Source organism: Microcaecilia unicolor, chromosome 5 (assembly GCF_901765095.1).
Source record: "Microcaecilia unicolor chromosome 5, aMicUni1.1, whole genome shotgun sequence".
In the NCBI taxonomy this organism is placed as follows: domain Eukaryota; kingdom Metazoa; phylum Chordata; class Amphibia; order Gymnophiona; family Siphonopidae; genus Microcaecilia; species Microcaecilia unicolor.
In genome coordinates this window covers 7,469,652-7,492,484 of record NC_044035.1, presented here as the reverse complement: position 1 = coordinate 7,492,484, position 22,833 = coordinate 7,469,652, and the positions used below count along the sequence as shown (strand labels likewise).

The window sequence follows — 22,833 nt, the reverse complement described above, 5'->3', positions numbered from 1 at the left end:
TCAGCAATGCGGCTGCACAGGCTTCTGTTTCTGTGAGTCTGACGTCCTGCACGTACGTGCAGGACGTCAGACTCACAGAAACAGAAGCCTTTGTGGCTGCATTGCTGATCTGCAAGAGCAGGCTTCTACATGGAATGTTGCTAGTGGAATAGCAACATTAACATTCTATGTAGAATCTCAAATAGTGGCAACTGCAACATTCCATGTAGAATCTCAAATAGGGAAAGGGAAATTCGACTTGATATACCGCCTTTCTGAGGTTTTTGCAACTACATTCAAAGTGGTTTACATATATTCAGGTACTGATTTTGTACTAGGGGCAATGGAGGGTTGGTTAAGTGACTTGCCCAGAGTCACAAGGAGCTGCAGTGGGAATCGAACTCAGTTCCCCAGGATCAAAGTCCACTGCACTAACCACTAGGCTACTCCTAGTAAGGCTACTCCCAGCAAGATTAAGATGGAGACTGAAATGTTGCATAATGATCAAAATCCAAACAGCTTGTGAAAGCAGGGCTACCTTCTTAATTGGGGCCTTATTTCTAAATAGAGGACCACGGTTTTCTGTTCCATGCTCTCGATTTTACCCCAGCGCATGCAGTTCCATTTAAGTTTTGCTAAACATCTGTCATTTCAGGTGCTTGGAAGTATTTTCCTAACACGGTTCCTTTCTCCTTTCTAGTTAAGTGTCAGCAGGATGGCGCTGGAAACCTCTCGGAAACAGAAAGGAACCAGCCCCTCGGACATAGTGGGAGGCTGCTCACCAGGTACAGCTACTGGAAACATCTTGAACGCTGCCAGACAGATGTGACTGGGAGACTTTGTAAAAAAAAAAAAAAAAATCTCTGTTGAGTGTGTGGTAAAGGCAGATATGAGCCAGTGTCTGAACCAGTGAGAGAAATTCAAGTTTAAGCAGCTGTGATAAATACAATTTTTCTGTGTAGAATATGAGATATGATCTGGATATCGGGGTTATCACGGAACAAAATCAGCCTGATCCCTCTTTCCTTGGTTGGGAATGTCTGAAGCTGAAGAGAAATTTAAAATAATTAAAAGGCAGTTCTATAAGGTAGCACCTACATTTAAGCAGCAGTACCTCGTATATGTTACAGAATTCTGTGTGCTGCTGTTGGAAGCTCTGTTTATACCTTATTTCCTGTATACCCTCCCAATGCTATGCTTTATATAAGTGAGAGGTGCTCAGGTCTCTTCCCTGTTCCACTCGGGGGGGGGGGGGGGAGGGGTCTCTCTTTCTCCCCGTTTCGGAGCCTCCTCATTTCAGCCTTTGCTCTCCAGCAGAGGTCAAGGTGCAACAGCAGCCCCTTGCTTCTGAAGCCGGGTCCTGGCGGGGCTTAGGGCAACCAAAGACCACACTCTCAGTAATGCAGATACTTTTATCCCATCCAAACCCCCACCCCACCAAGGAGTATACAGAGAACCCAAAACTGCCTAAACCCTGCCATCAGTGGCAGTTAGAGGAACTGCCCTGCCCTCTAAATTTAGGAGTTACAGTTGCTGAAGCCCTTTGAAGAGTCTGAGCAGAATGGAAAAAGAACTCACAGATGAGAAAAAGGGAGCCCTCCCTGGATTGTCTGTTAGTAATGGTATATCATTCATGGGAGGAGAAGGACCCCCCCCCCCCTCCCAGGCCAACCAGTGGGAGATCAGGAATGACCCTCAGTCAATACAACGAGGCAGGGAGAACTAACCACTATATTTCAGGAGGACTCAAGGCAAGCAGATAGATGTATAAGAAAACTAAGAGAAGAGAAGGACTCCCTCCACATTCAACTGACGGAAGCTCAGAGCAAGATTAGGAAGCAATCGAAATGAGAGAATATGAGGACAGCCTGAGAACCTTATACATTTATGGCTGACCTTCAGTCCATCCATGATGCAGTAGACGAAGAGAGGAAAGGGTTGTTGGAAACCATTGAGTAGCAGGCTGAAGAAATAAGTCAGTTGGGGACCAAACCATTGGAAGAGGACCTTGCACAAGCATGACTGAAGTTGGACTCTAAGTTTCTGAAAGTCCCATCAGTATCCCAGGAAAAGCAGTGGGATATTGCAGAGTTAAAACTTAGTTTGGAAACCTAGACTGCAGAGATGACCCAGGAGCCAGAGCAACTGAACCTCATGAGACCTTCCCAGAAGATTCTACTAGAACAAGCCGAGGAACTGCTCAAGGAACTGCAGGAAGCCAAACAGAATGCCCAGGCAACCGAAGAATGATATGAAAGTGTCAGAGGAGAGGTTAAGTGGCTGCAGCAGGAGCTGGCAGGCACAGTACCCCTGCGGTAGAACTCCGAGCTGGTGAAGCCTGGTGGAGTTAATAATATGGCACTAGAATGAGTCTAAATGCTGGCCAGCATGAATACTGCACTACAAATACAAGTTCAAGAATTTCAGGGGAGAGCAGCAGAGCTGAACTATGGTGCATAGGTCCTGTGGGAACATTTGGGGCAGATCCAGGCTCAGCTGGCCCAGATGGAAGCATCTAACCATGAGAATCACAAGGAGCTGGAGAACTTCGCTATCAAGCTTGGGGAAACTTCCATGAGGAAAGACCCCTTCAAGGAGCCCAGTGAAGTCCTGAGCAGTACCGAAGGAAGCCCACTGGGAGTTCAGGACTACTCTAACCGGGAGATCCAGGTTGTTAAGAGTGAACTGCACCTCCACCCAGGAGGGTTAACCAGGGTCTCCTGCAGGAGAAGAGGAAACCTGCCAGATACCGGGGATGAGAACCTGAGCGATCAAAGTCCTACCTGGTGATGAAGTTCACAAGGCTAAGCTCGCTCTCACGCAACTGTTTGTGGCAACAGAAAACATGGCAATGAGGGATCTGGGCAAGGAAAAGGGGAGAATCCAAGCAATGTATCTGGTGAGACAAACTCTGTTTTGCATCAAAGGTTGAGGAGCAAGTACAATTCAATGCTTGTTGCTGGCTTCAAGAAAGACTGTGGAGAGAAGCCAGTATCCATTGAGGTCACCCTTATCCCAGAGGTGCCATGGAGCTGCAGTGTGGAAAAGCAAGACAAGCAAAAGGAGCAGCAAACCTCACATGACCATGAGTGACGAACAAAATAGTGAGGAAGAACCAAGGAGGATATCAAGTGGAAAAGCAAACTAGAGTGGGAAGTGAAGGCACTGTCACAGCCAGAAAGCCTAGGCAGCCTGTCTGTCGCCAGCCCACAGCTGGACTCAACTGGCTGAAGCCTCCCAGGAAGCAGGAAATTCATGAATCCAAGGGCCATGGCAAAGGAGATACCCAGGGCAGTGATTTCCATAGCTGGAGATTTCCCTTTGTTACAACCACACCTACCAGCAGGTTAGACCAGAACGGCAAGAGCCTGGTTGGGGCCATGACAACTACCCCAGGAGCCTCAGATCTGCTAGCCTACCAACCAAAGTCCATGCCATTGAATTACAAACCCAAGCTGACTTTTGGGAAGTTTCCTGGCAGGTAAAAATGAATGAGCCAAGCATGGACTATAAGTTCACGTCGATAATAATGCAAGGTCCTGAAGCTGAGCTTCCAACAACCATGGACATGGATAGGTTACCGCATTTAACACTTGGACAAGGGACCAATGTGGAGGAGGAGGAGGACACTGATGAGGGATTCAGTGCAGACGACCAGGATGCCTGTGATCCAGACCCAGAAGCTGATGGGTTGGGTGATGACTACGATGAAGATGGAAAACAGGCGGAGACTCTACTTTGCTGCCTACCAATGTGATGTGATACCGTGCGATGCTGATGGCCATTACGACTTCTGTGCCCCACCTATGTTATAGTGCTTTGGAGCCTTGCCTGTCTGGGATGGGATTCTGGGTTGCCCATGACTATTTTGTGTTATTTTCCTCTTGCTTGTGAAGCTAACAGGACCCCCATACCTGCACCTTTAATAAAGTATAATTATTTTGCTGATCTTGACCCCTCTGTGGCTCCAGTCTATCCTGACTCCAGGGCCTGCCCTCGTTTATGTTACCACACCCTTATAAAATTGGTGCCATTTCCTCCATTGTGGCATCTCCATCTTGGTGCCAATTTATAGAATTAGCCCATTATCTTTTCCAGCACTTCAGACTGGATTTTCCCTAACCAGGTATGGAGAGGAAGTGACCTAGTGGTTAGAATGATGAGCTGAGTCCCAGGGAATTCAGGGTTCTAATCCTGCCATTCCTTGTGACCTTGGGCAAGCCACTTTTCTCCCACTGCTTCAGGTATCCACGTGAGATTGTAAGCTCTCTGAGCAAGGCCACGTATGTCTGAATATTTATCACAGTGCTGTGTTTAGTACTGGTCGTGGTTTGGTTGCTACTTTCCTAATAGTCTCTTCCACATTCTCTTTTTCTTATGCTGGGCAATGCTTCTCATTCATGAAAAATTCATAGTGCTCAGCACTGGCTCACATTCAGGTATTTATTTGTACCCCAGGCCTGGGTATCTTGATGAATGGCATTGTTCTATGTGCTTTTTGGTATTTTTTTGAATATTTTCTCATCCATCTCCCAGTACTTTCCTGCTGATATAAAATTTGTCTTTTCTTCCCACTTGTCGAACGTGCAGAACACTAAGAGGAAATGATAAAGCAATCCATGAACGGAAGACTTTTGAAGTTAAAATAATGAAATATTTTGACACCTACCAGACAGGACTTAAGAAAGATCTGGGTTTCCTATCACATTATAATTATACTGCTTTTTTACTCTCTGATCACTCATCCATCTCTCCCCTACCCATACCTTTCCCCACGAGACAGTCATTGGAATGCTTTTATATTTCAGTTATTTATTCTGTTATTTGTCGTCATTTTTGACCCGAAAAAGAAGTAGTCCATCGCCTTTGAAAGCTAGTCACATGGAGGGGCATTTTTGAAAAGTCGTCTCAGTCAGAATTGGGACGTCCTGCTCATAATGTCCAAAAAAAAAACATCTCAAAGTCAATTTCAAACAGGAAAAATGTCCAGGTTTTCTGTTTGGAAATGACTGTGAGATGGACATTTTTGTGCTGAGAGTGTCCAAAATGAATAACCGTTTTCCAAAATGAAACGTTGAACTTATGAGCCACAAAAAAAAAAAAACAAGGATAAGGACATCTGACTGGCATTATTTTGAGAAAAATGGCCACACAGATGTCCAGACAGAGCAGAAGGGAAGCCTAGTGGTTAGTGCAGTAGACTTTAACCAAGGACCCTGGTTCAAATCCCACTTTAACTTTTATTTTGTAATTGTGAGCCCTCCAGGAATAGAAAAATACCTGCTGCACCTGAATGTACACCACTTCAATAGCCTTCAGAGTAGAGAGTTGCATGGGGACAGAAATCTGACCCATCCCTTCCCTCCCTGCTGGAACCTTACCTGTCTCCACCCATCCCTACTGGAATCTTACCCATCCCTCCCCTCCCCCCCCCCCCCCCCCCCGCAAGAATTTAACCCATCCCCACCCGTCCCGGTAAGAATTTAATGGTACGTAAAAGAAAATTCCAGTCAGCTCCCTCAGTCTCTCTCTGGATTTGAGCCACAGCACTGCAGGCAAGGAAGGAATGGAAGCTGAAACTTGGAACACTCTGGTGTGCACATGTAAGATTTGTCTCTGATTTACTGGCACTGTGTGCTGAGAGGTCACCACATGCACACGCCAGTAGATCAGGTGACATCCGATGCTCATGCCTGTGTCAGAGCTGAGGTCTGCGCATCAGCCCGGGAGCAAAGAGGATTAATTGTAACATAGTAAGTGACAGCAAATAAAGACCTGAACGGTCCATCCAGTCTGCCCAATAGTCACACTCATTATCAATTCATGATTAAATCAACAATGAATGTGATATTATATACTTGATTATGGTCTTTCTGTGGCGTTTCTGGGACATAGACCATAGAAGTCCGCCTGGCCCTATCCTTATGTTCCAACTGCTGGAGTTGCCCTCAAAGCCCACTCCAACCTATTCATCTTCTCATTTGCGGGACACAGACCATAAAAGTCTGTCCAGCACTGTCCTCATGTTCCAGCCACTAAAGTTGCTCTCTAAACCCTTTCCAGCCCATCCTAAACCAGATTGCCACATATGAGACACAGACCGTACAGGTCTCCTGGTATCAGCCCTAGTTCATCACAGCCAGAGTCAACATCTAAGTGTCATGCAACACATCAACACACATGCAGCCATTTAAGTTTAGGTTTTTTTAATAACTTCAGTTTTCTAATTAGAGATCCTCTGTGTTCATCCCATGCCTTTTTGAATTCCGTCATCATTTGTGTCTCTACCACTTCCTTAATGGAAGACTTTCCACATTTGTGCTGTCAAAGCAAGGAAGAAGAAGAGGAGGAGGAGGAGACAGCATTCAAAGAACTTGGTACTTGGTAGATGAGAGGCTGGTGCAGGTGCAGCATACACTTCCACAGGAACCCCGCAGGAACTGCTTCCGTCCCCGCAGGAACTGCTTCCGTCCCCGCAGAACTGCTTCCGTCCCTGCGGGAATCTCGCAGGTTCCGCGGGCTTCCCGCGAACCCTGTTCCCGTGCAGCTCTCTACTTCAGAGTTGCAAGTGGCTTATATATTTAGGTACAGGAAATATATTTCTGTTTCTGGTTTAACAAAAAATTGAGTTAAAGACAAGTGAGATTTGAACTGGGTCCCTTGGTTTAAAGTCTACTGCACTAACCACTTGGGGCAATGGAGGGTTAAGTGACTTGCCGAGAGTCACAAGGAGCTGCAGTGGGAATTGAACTCAGTTCCCCAGAATCAGAGTCTGCTGCTCCGCCACTGGAGCTGATACTCTGATGTCATAATGCCTCATTCCACCAATAAGAGCCAACCTCATCAGTGATGTCACAATGGCTCAACTGTCCTATACTTGGCTCACTTTCCCCCCTTAGTGTGAAGAGGTTCAGTCTTTGGTAACCAGAGCTGATACTGTGATGTCATAATGCCTCATTCCACCAATGCCTAACAGCCAACCTCATCAGTGATGTCACAATGGCTTGATTGTCCTGTACTTGACTCACTTTTATTATATATGACAGTGATTTAAGGGAAAGGGAAATGATATACCTCCTTTCTGAGGTTTTTGAAACTACATTCAAAGCGGTTTACATATATTCAGGTACTTATTTTGTACCAGGGGCAATGGAGGGTTAAGTGACTTGCCCAGTGTCACAAGGAGCTGCAGTGGGAATTGAACTCAGTTCCTCAGGAGCAAAGTCCATTGCACTAACCACTAGGCTACTCCACTCCACAAAAGGTGCCCTAAATGACCAGATGACCACTGGAGGGAATCAGGGATGACTCCCCCCCCCCCCCAGATGACCCCCCCCCCAACACCCCCCCCCAAATATACGATTAAAAAGATCACTTACCAGCCTGTATGACAGCTTCAGATGTTATAGCCAGGTCTATTAGACTAGCAAGTGAGTCCCTGGAGTAGTGTAGTGGTCAGTGGAGTGCACTGTAGAGAGGAAGACCCAGGCCCATATCCCATTCTACCTGTTACAGTTGTGGTGGAAAGTGTGAGCCCTCCCACAGTCCTCCAAAACCTACTGTACCCACATATAGGTGACCCCTTCACCCATAAGAGCTATTGTAGAGGTGTACAGTAGGTTTTGGTGGGTTTTGGAGGGCTCACCACATAGTATAAGGGGGTAACAGTGAGGTGTGTACCTCAAAGCTTTTATATGAAGTCCACTGCTGTGCCCCCTAGGGTGCCCCATTGCTCTCCTAGGATGTCAGTGTGGCCAGTCTACTAGGAATGATGACTCTTCCTACATTCCAATGGCTTGATTTTTCACTTGGACTTTTTTTTTTTTTTTTCGAAAATGTCCCAAAAAGATACACACAGAGCATGAAAACATCTTGCATGTGGCCATTTTTGAAAATAAAAGATAGGCATTTTGCTGTTTGGAATTTAGACGTTTAGCGCAAAACGTCTGAAGTCTGACTTAATACCTATCTATATGTTACATCTTTGCTTTACCCTTCGCTATCAATTATAACGTAACAGGTAAAGGGGGTATGGGCCTGTAACTGTCTATTGCTCATGTTTGATCTATTCTTACTGTACACCGCCTTGTGTGAATTCCTTCAAAAAGGCGGTAAATAAATCCTAATAAATAAATAAATAATACGTCATATTGAAAATGCCCCTCTTTATGTACAAGGGTCAAAATCTTAAACTGGATTCAGTAGGTAGCAGGTAACCAGTGATGACAGGAACGTAGAGGGGTGATATGGTCTGATCTGCGCAGACGACACAAAACACAGATTCCAGAGTTTTGCACTGACTGCAGTCGTTTTAGCATGGCCAATGTAGACGGTACAGTAATCAAGCCTGCAAGCTACTTGAGCACAGAGAAGCACATGCTGAGATGAGGGTGAGAGGTAGCAATGGATGGAGCAAAACTGGCTCGAAGCCCAGAAACACAGACACTCTACATTCAAAAGTGAGGGCCTGATCAAGGATGATGCCCAGATACTCGGAACTATCAACCAGGTTTAGTGTAGAGCCAAACAAAAATGATACAAAGGAAGATACCCAATAAGTGACTGTGGGATTCAGAAACAACTATTTGGAACCAAGCCAGGAAGAAGTTGCATCAAGGCACATCTGAAAGATGTAGGGAAAGGGAACTGGGACTTGACATACCGCCTTTCTGAGGTTTTTGCAACTACTTTCAAAGTGGTTTACATATATTCAGGTACTTATTTTGTACCAGAAGCAATTGAAGGTTAGGTGACTTGCGCAGAGTCACAAGGAGCTGCAGTGGGAATTGAACCCAGTTCCCCAGGATCAAAGTCCACTGCACTAACCACTAGGCTACTCCTCCACTAGCATCATTCCATGTAGAATCCTGTCCTTGCAGATCAGCAATGTGGCCGCGCAGGCTTCTGTTTCTGTTTCTGTGAGTCTGACGTCCTGCACGTCAGACTCACAGAAACAGAAGCCTGCGCGGCCGCTTTGCTGATCTGCAAGGGCAGGCTTCTACATGGAATGCTAGTGGAATAGCAACATTCCATGTAGAATCTCAAATAGTAGCAGCATTCCATCTAGAATCTCAAATGGGGAAAGGGAACCGGGACTTGACATACCGCCTTTCTGAGGTTTTGCAACTACATTCAAAGCAGTTTACATATATTCAGGTACTTATTTTGTACCAGGGGCAATGGAGGGTTAAGTGACTTGCCCAGAGTCAGGGCCGCCGAGAGCTGGAGCCGGGTGCGGGACAAGGCCGCCCCTGCCCCCCCCCCCCACCTGAGGTCACCGCCCACCTGAGGTCACCGCCCACCCGAGATCGCCAGGCCCCCCCGCCGCCCACCCACCTGAGGTCGCCGGGCCCCCCTCCACCCGCTATCGGGCCAGGCCCTCCGAACTAACCTTAAGCCTCCTTTCACTTCGCAGCAAGCATTGGCAGGGCAGACCTCTCCTCCTTCCTTCCGTGCCCCGCCCTCACAGACGTTACGTCAGGCGAGGGCGGGACATGGAAGGAAGGAGTGGCCTGCCCTGCTGCTGCTTGCTGCGAAGTGAAAGGAGGCTTAAGGTTAGTTCTGGGAGTGACGGAGGGCGGGGGCCCGGGCCCTGGGACTTTTGACCCCCCTGTCCCCCCCCTCTCGGCGGCCCTGCCCAGAGTCACAAGGAGCTGCAGTGGGAATCAAACTCAGTTCCCCAGGATCAAAGTCCACTGCACTAACCACTAGGCTACTCCTCCACTCAGAATGCATGAGAGATCAGGGGTGGGACAATAGTGAGGGACAACCAGAAAGATGTCATCAGTGTAAAAATATGAAGCAGGGGAGACTGAAGTTAAGAGTTTAGGAAGACTTTTCTCGTTGTGAGGGCGAGCAAGCACTGGAACTGATGGCTCATGCTGGTTTTAAACAGCAGGTGAGAACGCTTGTATTTCTAGGGTGTATCCTGTTTTTTGCCTCCTCAGTTTCTCTCCAGTCCTATCATTCTACGGTTCCATAGATAGTTGATTACTCTGGAGTTCTTACATATTTGAATTTATTGCTAAGAGAAAACTCGCCAGTTGCTTAGCTGAAGGCTTATGGGATAAAGAGAGAGATTTCTGTGTGTGCTGTCGGGCTTTTTCCTCTTTTAACTATTCACTGGCTGTATTTCTTTTGACAGCTAATCTGTACCTGGTTCAGTTGCTGGAAGTCAAAAAATCCATCTCCTTGGAAGAACCATCAGAAGTACGAATAAAGATGGTGTTCCAGATCCTGGACAGGCTGGTACCTGAGCTAGGAGTGTACTCAGAACTGGTAAAACTCATTGCGGAGGAGATTTACGGTACGTTTAACCATGCACTGAGGACCTGGTCCCTGTGACTCCTGCTTCTAGGCAGGACCTGGGTTTAGATTCCCCATCTCGTGGTGCCACTCCTGAGCTGAAGAGATGCCCTGAGGGTCTCTTCCAAGCCCCTCCAGCCCTTTGTCATTGGGGTCTGGCACTGTACTTTTTCCATTGAGTGGGGGATGAGGAGAAATGAGAGGAAATTTACCTGGCAAGGGAGGGGGGGGGGTTGAAAGGGACGGGGGAGGGGCGGCAGCACTGGGGGGGGCTCAAAAGTGTCTGGGGGGGATCAGCGGCATCAGGGGGGGGTCTAAAATGTGCCCCCTCATCTCGGGCTCTGGGCCCCCCTCCTGCCCCTGACTTGTAGCAAGATGCAGGTGCAGATCCAAATTGTTGCCAATTAACACCACTAATTGATTGTTAGCACCCAATTATTCGCATCAATTGGCTTGTTACTCAAATTGCACGCAATTTTTAGCACCATATATAGAATCTGGGGAAACTGTATTACGTGTTTATTGCGGTTCCCTTTGTCTCATGTTATGTTTTGTTTAAAGATCCGAAACCATTCAGAGTGATATATATGCAGTAAGAGGGGAAATGGGGGGGGGGGGGGGGTGGAACTTTTTCACATCACTGAACAACGAACGGAATCGTGTTTCAATTATGGGGCATTTGAGGATCGCCTGGGATTCTGTTGGATTACACCCCGATAAGATCTCCTGCGCCCTCGAAGTGATCTCTTACCCACGAACCGCAAGCATTCGATGGAGAGCACTTTCCCGAGTGCGGGAGAAAACAAAGAGAATCTTGAAACAGCCCCCGGATGTGAGAGCCGTAATCTTTTAATGCTGGGATATCTCTACCAGTGGCATAGGAAGGGGGGGGCGGGAGGGGGGGTCCGCCCAGGGTGCACGCGTTCGGGGGGTGCCGGCCCCGCTGGTTCCCTGCTCCTTCTGCCCCGGAACAGGTTACTTCCTGTTCCGGGGCAGAGAGAGCAGGGAACCAGCGGGGCCGACGCAGCTCCGAGTGACGTGCACTCGGGGCGGATCGGCCCTCCCGCAGGTAAGAATGCGGTCCGACCCGCCCCGGGTGCCATTAGCCCTCGCTATGGCACTGATCTCTACTCCCTCCTGCCTCCCGCATTTCATCACTCATTACAGAACCAGAATCCTTTAGTCATGTTGAATGAAATCTTCTTGAAAGTAATGTGATTTTTTTGGTTTGTTTTATTTTTGTTTGTAATCTTCATCGGCTAATGCAACAAGCATTGAAAAGGAATTAACCAACTTTATCCTATCAGCCTACACGCTTTCTTTTCTATGTCTGTAGTAGTTCTGATAAATGCAGGGACCTTGCTTTGTATGTAGAGAGACTTCTGTCTCATATCTATCTGGATGTACAGAAATGGGGCTGACGATCTCGCAGGGAAAGATGCATCTCAGGAACTCTCTGTCTCACTGACTCCTCTGTGATTTGAAATCGTTAAAGTTCTTTTGGCTCTCCTTGTAGTGCTCGCCAGGATGGGATGTCCTGCACTGAGAGCTACAAGAATCTCTTTGCCCTTTATAATCATGGCATGTAGCCTCCTCTAGGACAGAGCACCACGAGTAGAACTGTCTGCTTCAGTCATAAGTACATAAGTATTGCCATACTGGGACAGACCAAAGGTCCATCAAGCCTAGTATCCTGTTTCCAACAGTGGCCAATCCAGGTCACAAATACTTGGCAAGATCCCAGATTATGTTGCTTATCCCAGAAATAAGCAGTGGATTTTCCACAAGTCACTTTAATAATGTTCTGTGGACTTTTCCTTTAGCAAGCCATCCAAACCTTTTTTAAACCCTGCTAAGCTAACTGCCTTTACCACATTCTCTGGCAATTCCAGAGTTGAATTACACGTTGAGTGAGGAAAGGCTAAAGCAGCTAGGGCTTTTCAACTTGGAGAAAAGGCAGCTGATGGGAGATATGATAGAGGTCTATAAAATAATGAGTGGAGTTGAACGGATAGATGTGAAGCGTCTGTTTACGCTTTCCAAAAATAATAGGACTAGGGGGCATGCGATGAAGCTACAATGTAGTAAATGTAAAACGAATCGGGGAAAATTTTTCTTCACTCAACGTGCAATTAAATTCTGGAATTCGTTGCCAGAGAATGTGGTAAAGGTGGTTAGCTTAGTGGGGTTTTAAAAAGGTCTTTACGGCTTCCTGAAGAAAAAAAGTCCATAGACCATTATTAAAGTGACTTGGGGAAAATCCACTGCTTATTTCTGGGATATGCAGCATAAAATGATTTGAACTTTTTTGCGGGGGATCTTGCCAGGTATTTGTGAGCTGGATTGGCCACTGTTGGAAACAGGATGCTGGGCTCGATGGACCTTTGGTCTGTCCCAGTATGGCAATATTTATGTACTTATGTACTCCTTGCGACAGACCGAGGAAGGCAAGAGGGCAGGGCCTGAATGTGAGGGGTGTCACGAGTGTGTGTTTGGGGAGGTCTTGGTGGGGGGACCAGTCTTGCCCCAGGCCCAGCTGTGTCTCTCGGCAGCCCTGGTGCTTTTCTTTTCCTTCTCTTTCCTATATATAAATCATATTTCACAGTTACTTTTCTGTCTTTTGGTTGTATTGTAACTGCCTGGATGGCTCGACTGTAGTGCGGTATGTCAGATATAAAGAACCTTGAACTTAGCTGTTCCTGACAGAGATGTGACTGTTTGCTGCTTGCTGTGTCTCTGTAGCCGCTGTTTACAGTCCACGCTTTACTGGGAACTCAGCCATATGCTCACAGCCATCCGAGGAGGTCACACGGATTCCCTACTTCACCTTGCTGACAAGGATACAGGATGAACGGTAATGATAAAGTCCATCTTATAAATTCAGAAAGCTTTGAATGCTGGGTGCAGGCTTGGAAAATATTATTTGTTTTTATGCTGATCCCTGTGATACAACTAGTGCAGGTACAACATGTTGATGGCAGGGACGTAGCCAGACTTTGGCGGGAGGGGGGTCCAGAGCCCGAGGTGAGGGGCACATTTTAGCCCCCCCCCCCCCCCCCGCCACTGCCGACCCTCCTGCCGCCGCCACCACCACCAACTTTGACGACCCCTGCCGACGACCCTCTTGACCGTCCCTCCCGCCGCCGACCCCCTCGACCCCCGCCGCTGACGAACCTCGCCCGCCACCGCTGTTGTCACCATGGGTGTCAGAAACAGAACAAAGCCTTCGCGGGGAGAAGAGGACCTCGGCTGGCGTGGATTGGGGTCCCCTGCCAGCAAAGGTAGCCCACGGCGACAACGGGGAAGGGTTGGCGGCCGGAGGGGGGGTTGAGAGGGTCATTGGCAGGAGGGGGGGGTCGAGAGGGTCATCGGCAGGGAGGTCCAGGCCAAATCTACGGGGGCCCAGGCCCCCGTGGCCCCACGTAGCTACGCCACTGGTTGATGGTAAGTGTGAAAAGAGGCGCAGGCAGGAACAGAGGACACCTCCCCTCCCCAAATGCTTACCTTGCTTATCCTGGTGGGGCGAGGACCGTGCTTAAGCCCTGCCATATCCTGGTGTCTCTGTCAGAAAGTTAGAGGGGGTGGGGCAGGGCGTGGCACCTGTGGAACAAGGCCCTGCATCATGCTGATTTTGTTCCAGGTCCAGGTGGAAGCAGGTTTGTGGCAGCAGCAGGTGTGATGGGGAAGGGAGGGATACGAGGTGGGGGAGGGAGAGGAGGGATGCTGATTTAAAATTTGCAGGGGGAGCACTGGAAAACTGCAGGCATCCTAAGACTGGTTTTCTAATGCTGCTTATTACTGTGCTGATTAACCAGGTAAACTGAATACTTGCCCCTCTTTTTGCCAGGCTAAAAGTCGGCCTGGGGATCAGCAGCTTGCATACACCGGACTGAAGGAGATGTTCCTGGGGTTGTGTTAGCTTTTGGACACTTTTAAGAAGAATTTTAAAACTCTTTTATTGTCAAAAGCCTTTTGATATGACTGAAACCTTGATGTGAAGTATTTTTACAGGCAATTTTATGAATGATTATTACTCATTTTTGTTTGTTTTTATTAATCTTTATGTATGTTTTCATGTGTTCTGTCCAGAGCTGTAGACAATAAATATTTTAAATTATATATATATATGTATACTTTCCCCCTGGTAAAATTCCTATAGAAGCAGCTGCAAATCTCTGCGAATATTTTGTCCAGGCCAGTTTTCAAAAGGAAAGCATGAACATACTTCCTTTTTGAAAATTGGGAAAAAATGGAAGCAGTAAATATCAGTATTGATTTCTCATTATAAATCCTTTCAAATAAATACATTTAGTACTTTGCTTGGCAGAGCCTCCAGCTCTTCATCTTCTAAGGCAGCACTGGAAGGACAGCGCCTCCAACAGTGCAGTGCAGTAGTGTAGCCATGGGGGGAGGGGTGCCTCGGGACTTGGCCCCCTCATCTTCGTCTCTGGCCCCTATGGTTTAATGGCCGGTGAGGATGCTAAGCCCTGCCAGCCGAAGACATCTTCTGGGCAAGTCCTGCCTGTGCTGTCTGTGCAGCACTTAAGTCAGCAGGTGCGCTTTGGCAACCAGTTCCAGCTCTCTTGCTCATGCTCAGTTCAGTGACTGAACTGAGCATGTGTAGGAGTGCCAACGTCGACGGCTGAAGTGCACTGCCAACTTGAGTGCTGCTCTGGCAGCACAGGCGGGACTCACACAGGAGACGTCTTCTGCTGGCGGAGCTTGGAATTCCCACCAGAAAAGGTATATTATAATGAGGCAGTGATGACATAAGTACATAAGTATTGCCACACTGGGACAGACCGAAGGTCCATCAAGCCCAGCATCCTGTTTCCAACAGTGGCCAATCCAGGTTACAAGTACCTGGCAGAAACCCAAATAGTAGCAACATTCCATGTAGAACCCCAAAGAGTAGCAAGATTCTAGAATTCTAAAGAATAACAAGATTCCATGCAGAATTTCAAAGTGTAGCAACATTCCATATAGAACCTCAAAGAATAGCAAGATTCTAGAATTCTAAAGAATAACAAGATTCCATGCAGAATTTCAAAGTGTAGCAACATTCCATTTAGAACCTCAAAGAGTAGCAAGATTCCATTCAGAATCCCAAGTACATAAGTATTGCCATAGTGGGACAGACCAAAGGTCCATCAAGCCCAGCATCCTGTTTCCAACAGTGGCCAATCCAGGTTACAGGTACCTGGCAAGATCCTGAAACAGTACAAACCGCTACCTGAAACTGAACATGGCCAAGACCGAACTTCTTGTCTTCCCACCCAAACCCACTTCTCCTCTACCTCCACTCTCTATCTCAGTTGATAACACCCTCATCGTCCCTGTCTCATCTGCCCGCAACCTCGGTGTCATCTTCGACTCCTCCCTCTCCTTCTCTGCGCACATCCAGCAGATAGCCAAGACCTGTCGCTTCTTCCTCTATAACATTAGCAAAATCCGCCCTTTCCTCTCTGAGCACACCACCCGAACTCTCATCCACTCTCTCGTTACCTCTCGCCTTGACTACTGCAACCTACTCCTCACTGGTCTCCCACTTAGCCACCTATCCCCCCTTCAGTCCGTTCAGAACTCTGCTGCACGTCTTATCTTCCGCCTGAACCGATACACTCACATCACCCCTCTCCTCAAGTCACTTCATTGGCTTCCGATCAGGTACCGCATTCAATTCAAGCTTCTGCTACTAACCTACAAATGTACTCGATCTACAGCCCCTCCTTACCTCTCAACCCTCATCTCCCCTTACGTTCCTACCCGTAACCTCCGCTCTCAAGACAAATCCCTCCTTTCAGTACCCTTCTCCACCACCACCAACTCCAGGCTCCGCCCTTTCTGCCTTGCCTCACCCCACGCGTGGAACAAACTCCCCGAGCCCATACGTCAGGCCCCCTCCCTCCCCATCTTCAAATCTACTACTACTACTTAACATTTCTAGAGCGCTACTAGGGTTACGCAGCGCTGTACAAAATAAAGAAGGATGGTCCCTGCTCAAAGGAGCTTACAATCTAAAGAACGAAATGTCAAGTTGGGCAGTCTAGATTTCCTGGGTAGAGGTGTAGAGGTTAGGTGCCGAAGGCGACGTTGAAGAGGTGGGTTTTAAGCAGAGATTTGAAGATGGGCAGGGAGGGGGCCTGGCATATGGGCTCGGGGAGTTTGTTCCACGTGTGGGGTGAGGCGAGGCAGAAAGGGCGGAGCCTGGAGTTGGCGGTGGTGGAGAAGGGTACTGAAAGGAGGGATTTGTCTTGAGAGCGGAGGTTACGGGTAGGAACGTAAGGGGAGATGAGGGTTGAGAGGTAAGGAGGGGCTGCAGATCGAGTACATTTGTAGGTTAGTAGCAGAAGCTTGAATTGAATTCGGTATCTGATCGGAAGCCAATGAAGTGACTTGAGGAGAGGGGTGATATGAGTGTAGCGGTTCAGGCGGAAGATAAGACGTGCAGCAGAGTTCTGAATGGACTGAAGGGGGGATAGGTGGCTAAGTGGGAGACCCACCTCTTCAATGTCGCCTTCGGCACCTAACCTCTACACCTCTACCCAGGAAATCTAGACTGCCCAACTTGACATTTCGTTCTTTAGATTGTAAGCTCCTTTGAGCAGGGACCGTCCTTCTTTGTGAATTTGTACAGCGCTGCGTAACCCTAGTAGCGCTCTAGAAATGTTAAGTAGTAGTAGTAGTATGCTGCTTATCCTAGAAATAAGCAGTAGATTTTACCCAAGTCAATTTAATAATGGTCTATGGACTTTTCCTTTAGGAAGCCATCCAGACCCTTTTTAAACTCCACTAAGCTAACCACCTTTACCACATTCTCTGGCAACGAATTCCAGAGTTTAATTACACATTGAGTGAAGAAATATTTGCTCCGATTCATTTTAAATTTACTACTTTGTAGTTTCATCGCATGCCTCCTAGTCTTAGTATTTTTGGAAAGCATAAACAGACACTTCACATCTACCCGTTCAACTCCACTCAATATTTTATAGACCGGGGAGAGAATGCCTGGCCCCACTCAGTCCATCTTTGGGACCCCCCAAAAATGGTCTTCTGGCTTTGCCACTGGAACAGTGCCTTCCCTAGTACTGTCCTGCAATCTTTCCAAGGCATAAGCCCAAGGAGTAGTTTGGTGACAGACAGGAGATACTCCAGGACACTCAGTGATACAGTATCCTAATAAACAGGTGTTATTTGACATTTTTACAGGAATGAAGCAGCGGAAAAGGCGATCTCAGAGCTCCAGCATGCCAGGAAAATGTAGGTGGAAATGTTTGTTTCCTCATGTCTTACTGGGAGAAAGTGTGGGCTCTGTTTCTAAAATACAATAACTGTGTGTGGAAAGAGTGAAAGGGGACAACTCAGCTGAAGTTAGTAGTAGCTGGGAAAGAGAAATATGACTTGCATGGGTTTAATACAAAACTCTTGATAGCCAGTGTTTCAGTTTGCTAATACCTGCTCACTGTCGCCATCTATAAAGTCTTTGGTTGTATTCATTGGATTTCACACGAGTAAACGTCTTTAGACTACATAGGGGCTGATTCTATAAAGGATGGTAAATGGCAGCACGCTGAGTGCAAATTCTAGAGCAGCAGGGCTGCCGTGAGGGGGGGGGGGGCAGAGGGGACAAAATTTCCCAGGCCTGGCGCTAGGGTCAGGCCGCCGGCGCTGCAGTTCCCAGTCTCACCTGCCTGCCCTCGGCTCCATCCGCTACCGGGCCCTCTGCATTAAAATCGGCAGCGCCTCAGCTGAGCTCCATTTGGAAAGGCAGATCGCCTCCCTTCGGGCCCTCCCTATGACCTGCCCTTCCGGAAACCGGAAGTTACATCAGACAAGGGCAGGACTCAGTGAGGGAAGGCCCGAAGGGAGGCGATCTGCCTTTCCAAACGGAGCTCAGCTGAGGAACTGCCGATTTTAATGCAGGGGGCCCGATGGTGGACGGAGCCGAGGGCGGCGGCAAGGGAGTCTGCGAGGGGGTGAAGGTGGCGTCAGTGGGGTGGGGGGTGGCCTTGCCCCGGGCCCAGCTTAGTCTCTCGGCGGCCCTATAGAGCAGCAATTCCAGGGTGCCCAGAGTCCTCATAGAATACTAGTGGAAGTTGCCATTTGGTAGGGTTACCATATGGCTCCAGAAAAAGGAGGACGGATTGAGCCAGCCGGGTTTTACTTCCATTGCTTTCCATGGAAAGCAATTGCTTTCAATGGAAGTAATTGAGCCAGCCGGGTTTTACTTCCATTGCTTTCAAAGCAATGGAAGTAAAACCCGGCTGGCTCAATCCGTCCTCCTTTTTCTGGAGCCATATGGTAACCCATTTGGACACCAATGTTTAGTCGCCCACTTATTTCATGTTTACGTCAGGTATAAATGCACCTACATGCAGCACTTTAGCAAGTAAATGGCAGTGTTCTACTGAAGCAGTGGCCGGACTGGAGGCAGAAGGAACGGGCTGGCCTGTAGAGAGTAGCTGTTGCAATCCTAAACATGTTACTGGGAGACTGAATAGACCATCCTGGCTTTATCTACTGTCACTTATTATGGGGTCCATGTAGGTCCCCATAAACTCCAAAACTTCATATTACTGAAACATTAATACAGTGCAACAGGGAACAGAGCCTGCCCAGGACAGTTAGGGAGCCCATGAGGAGAAAGTGCTGACTCAGCTGGCGTTTAAAGGAACAGAGTGTGTGTGTCTCTTTAAAGATTGGGGGCGGGGAGAATACTCTATGGCAAAACCTGCTAGTTGTGCACAGAGGAAGACTGGGTAGAGTTATGGTCACAAGCAGCCTAACCACATGACCCAGGGATTAGCCAGCTGAGTGGCACAGAGAAGAATGGGGAGGGAAGTGCCAGTTCCCCACTGGAGCATATGAAAGGAGTAAGAAAGAGGCGCCCCACAGCCTGAGAGGAACTGCCAATGGAAAAGAGGATGAGTCAGTCTTGTTTTTTTGGATATTGACCTATAAATCCCCATTAAGGTCAGCTGTTTGTGACAAGGGCTAATTGCTAAAGCAACCTAATTTGCATATTTCCCAGCTCCACCAGAGAAGGAGCTGAGTTCATTTACATAGCGCTCTGCCTGCTGGGAAAGTTATTCTTTGTTGTAACAAGCTGGAGAAATAAAGTTAAACCAAGTATAAAGTGGACAAAGAAGACGCACTTGTAACTGGAGGTACTGTGCTAGTATGAAAGATTAACTCATATTTCCTCACCCTGAGTGCACAATGGTCTGAGAACAGGGACCTGGATAGGTTGGCTCAAGGTCATTTTCACACTGGTGGAAAGTGTGGTGGAGGTTATTATTAATCTTTTTGATCTTGTTTGAGGTTTTTGAGTGCCAAGGGTAACAGTTTCTTTCTGCTTGGATCCTAAGTAGCCACTTCACACTTAAACTACTGACATGGACATCTCTCAATTTTTTCTCCAAAATTTCTCTTCTAACAGCAGTTGATATTATTTCCATCCCCCTGACACCCCTTTCTCCAACATAAAGAGCAACAATAGGAACACTCACTGACATTAAGAGCAAGACTTGCCAACCTCCTGACTCCCTTGACATCCCTCTTTGAAATGGAGCAAAGTTCTCACCCTTCCCAAACACCCCCCCAGAAACCATCTCTCCCCATTTCTTGACACCACCGTAGCTACCGGGGATTCTCTGGCCCCATTTCTTGACACCACCGTAGCTACCGGGGATTCTCTGGTGGTCAAATGGGAGCAGGAGAAACTGTCAGTCGCTCCTGCTCTGTAGGTGTCTGGGTTCAAAAAGGTGCCTCTGACCCTTGGCAGTAGTTTTGGTGCTACCACTAGGAGTCCAGTTCCCAAATAACAGCTTGTTGATAGGGTCTAGGGGGTGAGGGTCCTGCTCTTCATGTCGGGGGTGAGGTGATGGGTCTTGCACTTCATGTCAGGGGGACCATTGGAAGAGAGGAGTCTTGCTCTCTATATCAAGAGGAGGTGTTGGGGGCCTTCAAACTGGCACTTGTGCATGACTCAGGGAAGGTATAAAAGCCAATGTTGAAAATGTAAAATAGGGAATGTATGTGTATATTTTGGCATGCACAAACCATGCTCCATCCATACCACAAATACCCCCCAAATGGTATGGAGTTTGTGTGGTATGAATAGAGACTTGAGGAAAGGAGAGACAGGGGTGATATGATACAGATGTTCAAATATTTGCAAACCTTTTCCAGAGATAGGAAGGTAGTAGAACTAGAGGACATGAATTTATTTTGCAGAGGGAATAACGTCAGGAAGCTCTTTTTCACGGAGAGGGTGGGAGATACCTGGAATGTCCTCCCGTGGGAGGTGGTGGAGATGAAAACAGTAAGGAGGAAGGAGAGAGAGCCTGAGGGGAGAGGAGGGCAAAGTTAGGAGAGTGGGAGGAAGGAGAGAGAGACTGAGGGGAGAGGAGGAGGGGCTAGGGACAGGATCCTCATGCTGGGCTGATGTTTGTTCACAATCCATCCTTGGAGTCAAATGAAATATAAAGGCTGAGAAGGTTAGGGCTCTTCAGCTTGGAGAAAAGGCGGCTGAGGGGTGATATCATAGAAGTCTACAAGATAATGAGCGGAGTAGAGCGGACAGATGTGAAGCGTTTGTTTACACTTTCAAACAACAACAAAACCAGGGGACACAAGATGAAGCTAGAATATGATAGATTTAAAACAAATAGGAGAACGTTTTTCTTTACTCAGGGTGTAGTTAGACTCTGGAACTCATTGGCGGAGAATGTAGTGACAGCAGCTGGCCTTACAGAATTTAAAGGGGGTTTGGACAGATTCCTGAGGGAAAAGTCCATTGAACATTATTCATTTTGGGGGGGGGGGGGGGGGGGTGCCGGGTTTTTGAAGCCTGGATTGGCCGCTGTCGGAGACAGTATGCTGGGCTTGATGGACCCTTGGTCTTTCCCAGTATGGCGGTGCTTATGTACTTATGTAAGACATATGGTCAAATTTCACAGTATGGGAGAAATATATTTATTTGTAAAATTTGGTTTACCCCATTGTCACATCTAATCTCACATGGGTAGCAAAAGCTGGGTCAAGTCGACTCCTTTGCTTATAGTCCTGCATTGGCTACCTCAGAGATGCCAAGTTACCTAGTTCCAGTCTGGAGACTTTTTTGGTCAGTCCTGGTTTTCAACTTCCATTCCAAAGCATTGTGAGAATTGTAGTTCCTGATCCTGCCCAATGAAATCACTGCTGCAGACCCTATACTGTTTCCAGGATGGTTCTGGGAGGAGTGGAATTCAGCTGATCTTGATTGTTGGATTTATCAAAATCTCAGGGGGCTGCTAGGGGCCTTGAAGTTACTTGAGTGTGGGGAGGAGTGCAAGGCTGAAGATTCGCCTAGGACACCTCATCATTTTGCATCCGCTTAGTAGACCCAGGGGGAATCTCTTCATAAAGGCAGTTAATAAATCCCAATAAATATAAATCTAAAAATTCAGGCTGGGGTTCCAGAGAGAATTTATTTAGTTTGGGTGTAGGGAGAGCTAACGACTTCACTTTGAGGAACTCAGCCTTCCAATGTTTGTAATAGTTTTTCACTATCTGAGAGATTAGACATAGAGTGGAGGAGTGGCCTAGTGGTTAGGGTGGTGGACTTTGGTCCTGGGGAACTGAGGAACTGAGTTCAATTCCCACTTCAGGCACAGGCAGCTCCTTGTGACTCTGGGCAAGTCACTTAACCCTCCATTGCCCCATGTAAGCTGCATTGAGCCTGCCATGAGTGGGAAAGCGCAGGGTACAAATGTAACAAAATAGATACTATTGGAGATTCTACATGGAATGTTGCTACTATTGGAGATTCTACATGGAATGTTGCTATTCCACTAGCAACATTCCATGTAGAAGGCTGCGCAGGCTTCTGTTTCTGTGAGTCTGACGTCCTGCACATACGTGCAGGACGTCAGACTCACAGAAGCAGAAGCCTGCGCGGCCACATTGGTGATCTGCAAGGGCCGACTTGTAGTGGAATAGCAACATTCCATGTAGAATCTCAAATAGTAACAACAGTGGAGGAGTGGCCTAGTGGTTAGGGTGGTGGACTTTGGTCCTGGGGAACTGAGGAACTGAGTTGGATTCCCACTTCAGGCACAGGCAGCTCCTTGTGACACTGGGCAAGTCACTTAACCCTCCATTGCCCCATGTAAGCCGCATTGAGACTGCCATGAGTGGGAAAGCGCAGGGTACAAATGTAACAAAAACAAAATAGATACTATTGGAGATTCTACATGGAATGTTGCTACTATTGGAGATTCTACATGGAATGTTGCTATTCCACTAGCAACATTCCATGTAGAAGGCTGCACAGGCTTCTGTTTCTGTGAGTCTGACGTACGTGCAGGACATCAGACTCACAGAAGCAGAAGCCTGCGCGGCCACATTGGTGATCTGCAAGGGCCGACTTCTACATGGAATGTTGCTAGTGGAATAGCAACATTCCATGTAGAATCTCCAATAGTAGCAACAGTGGAGGAGTGGCCTAGTGGTTAGGGTGGTGGACTTTGGTCCTGGGGAACTGAGGAACTGAGTTCGATTCCCACT

At 47.7% G+C, this 22,833-nt stretch overlaps 1 protein-coding gene across 1 annotated transcript in view; it reads left to right on the top strand.

The window, feature by feature from the left end:
• Window positions 1-22,833, top strand: part of LOC115469884 (trichohyalin-like) — a 173,067-nt gene that overhangs the window by 4,100 nt on the left and 146,134 nt on the right. The window contains exons 2-5 of the mRNA XM_030202635.1: window positions 680-764; window positions 10,124-10,285; window positions 13,027-13,138; window positions 17,494-17,544. Coding sequence (XP_030058495.1) covers window positions 695-764; window positions 10,124-10,285; window positions 13,027-13,138; window positions 17,494-17,544 — 395 coding nt within the window. The 5' untranslated portion in view covers window positions 680-694. The remainder of the gene's footprint in view (window positions 1-679; window positions 765-10,123; window positions 10,286-13,026; window positions 13,139-17,493; window positions 17,545-22,833) is intronic.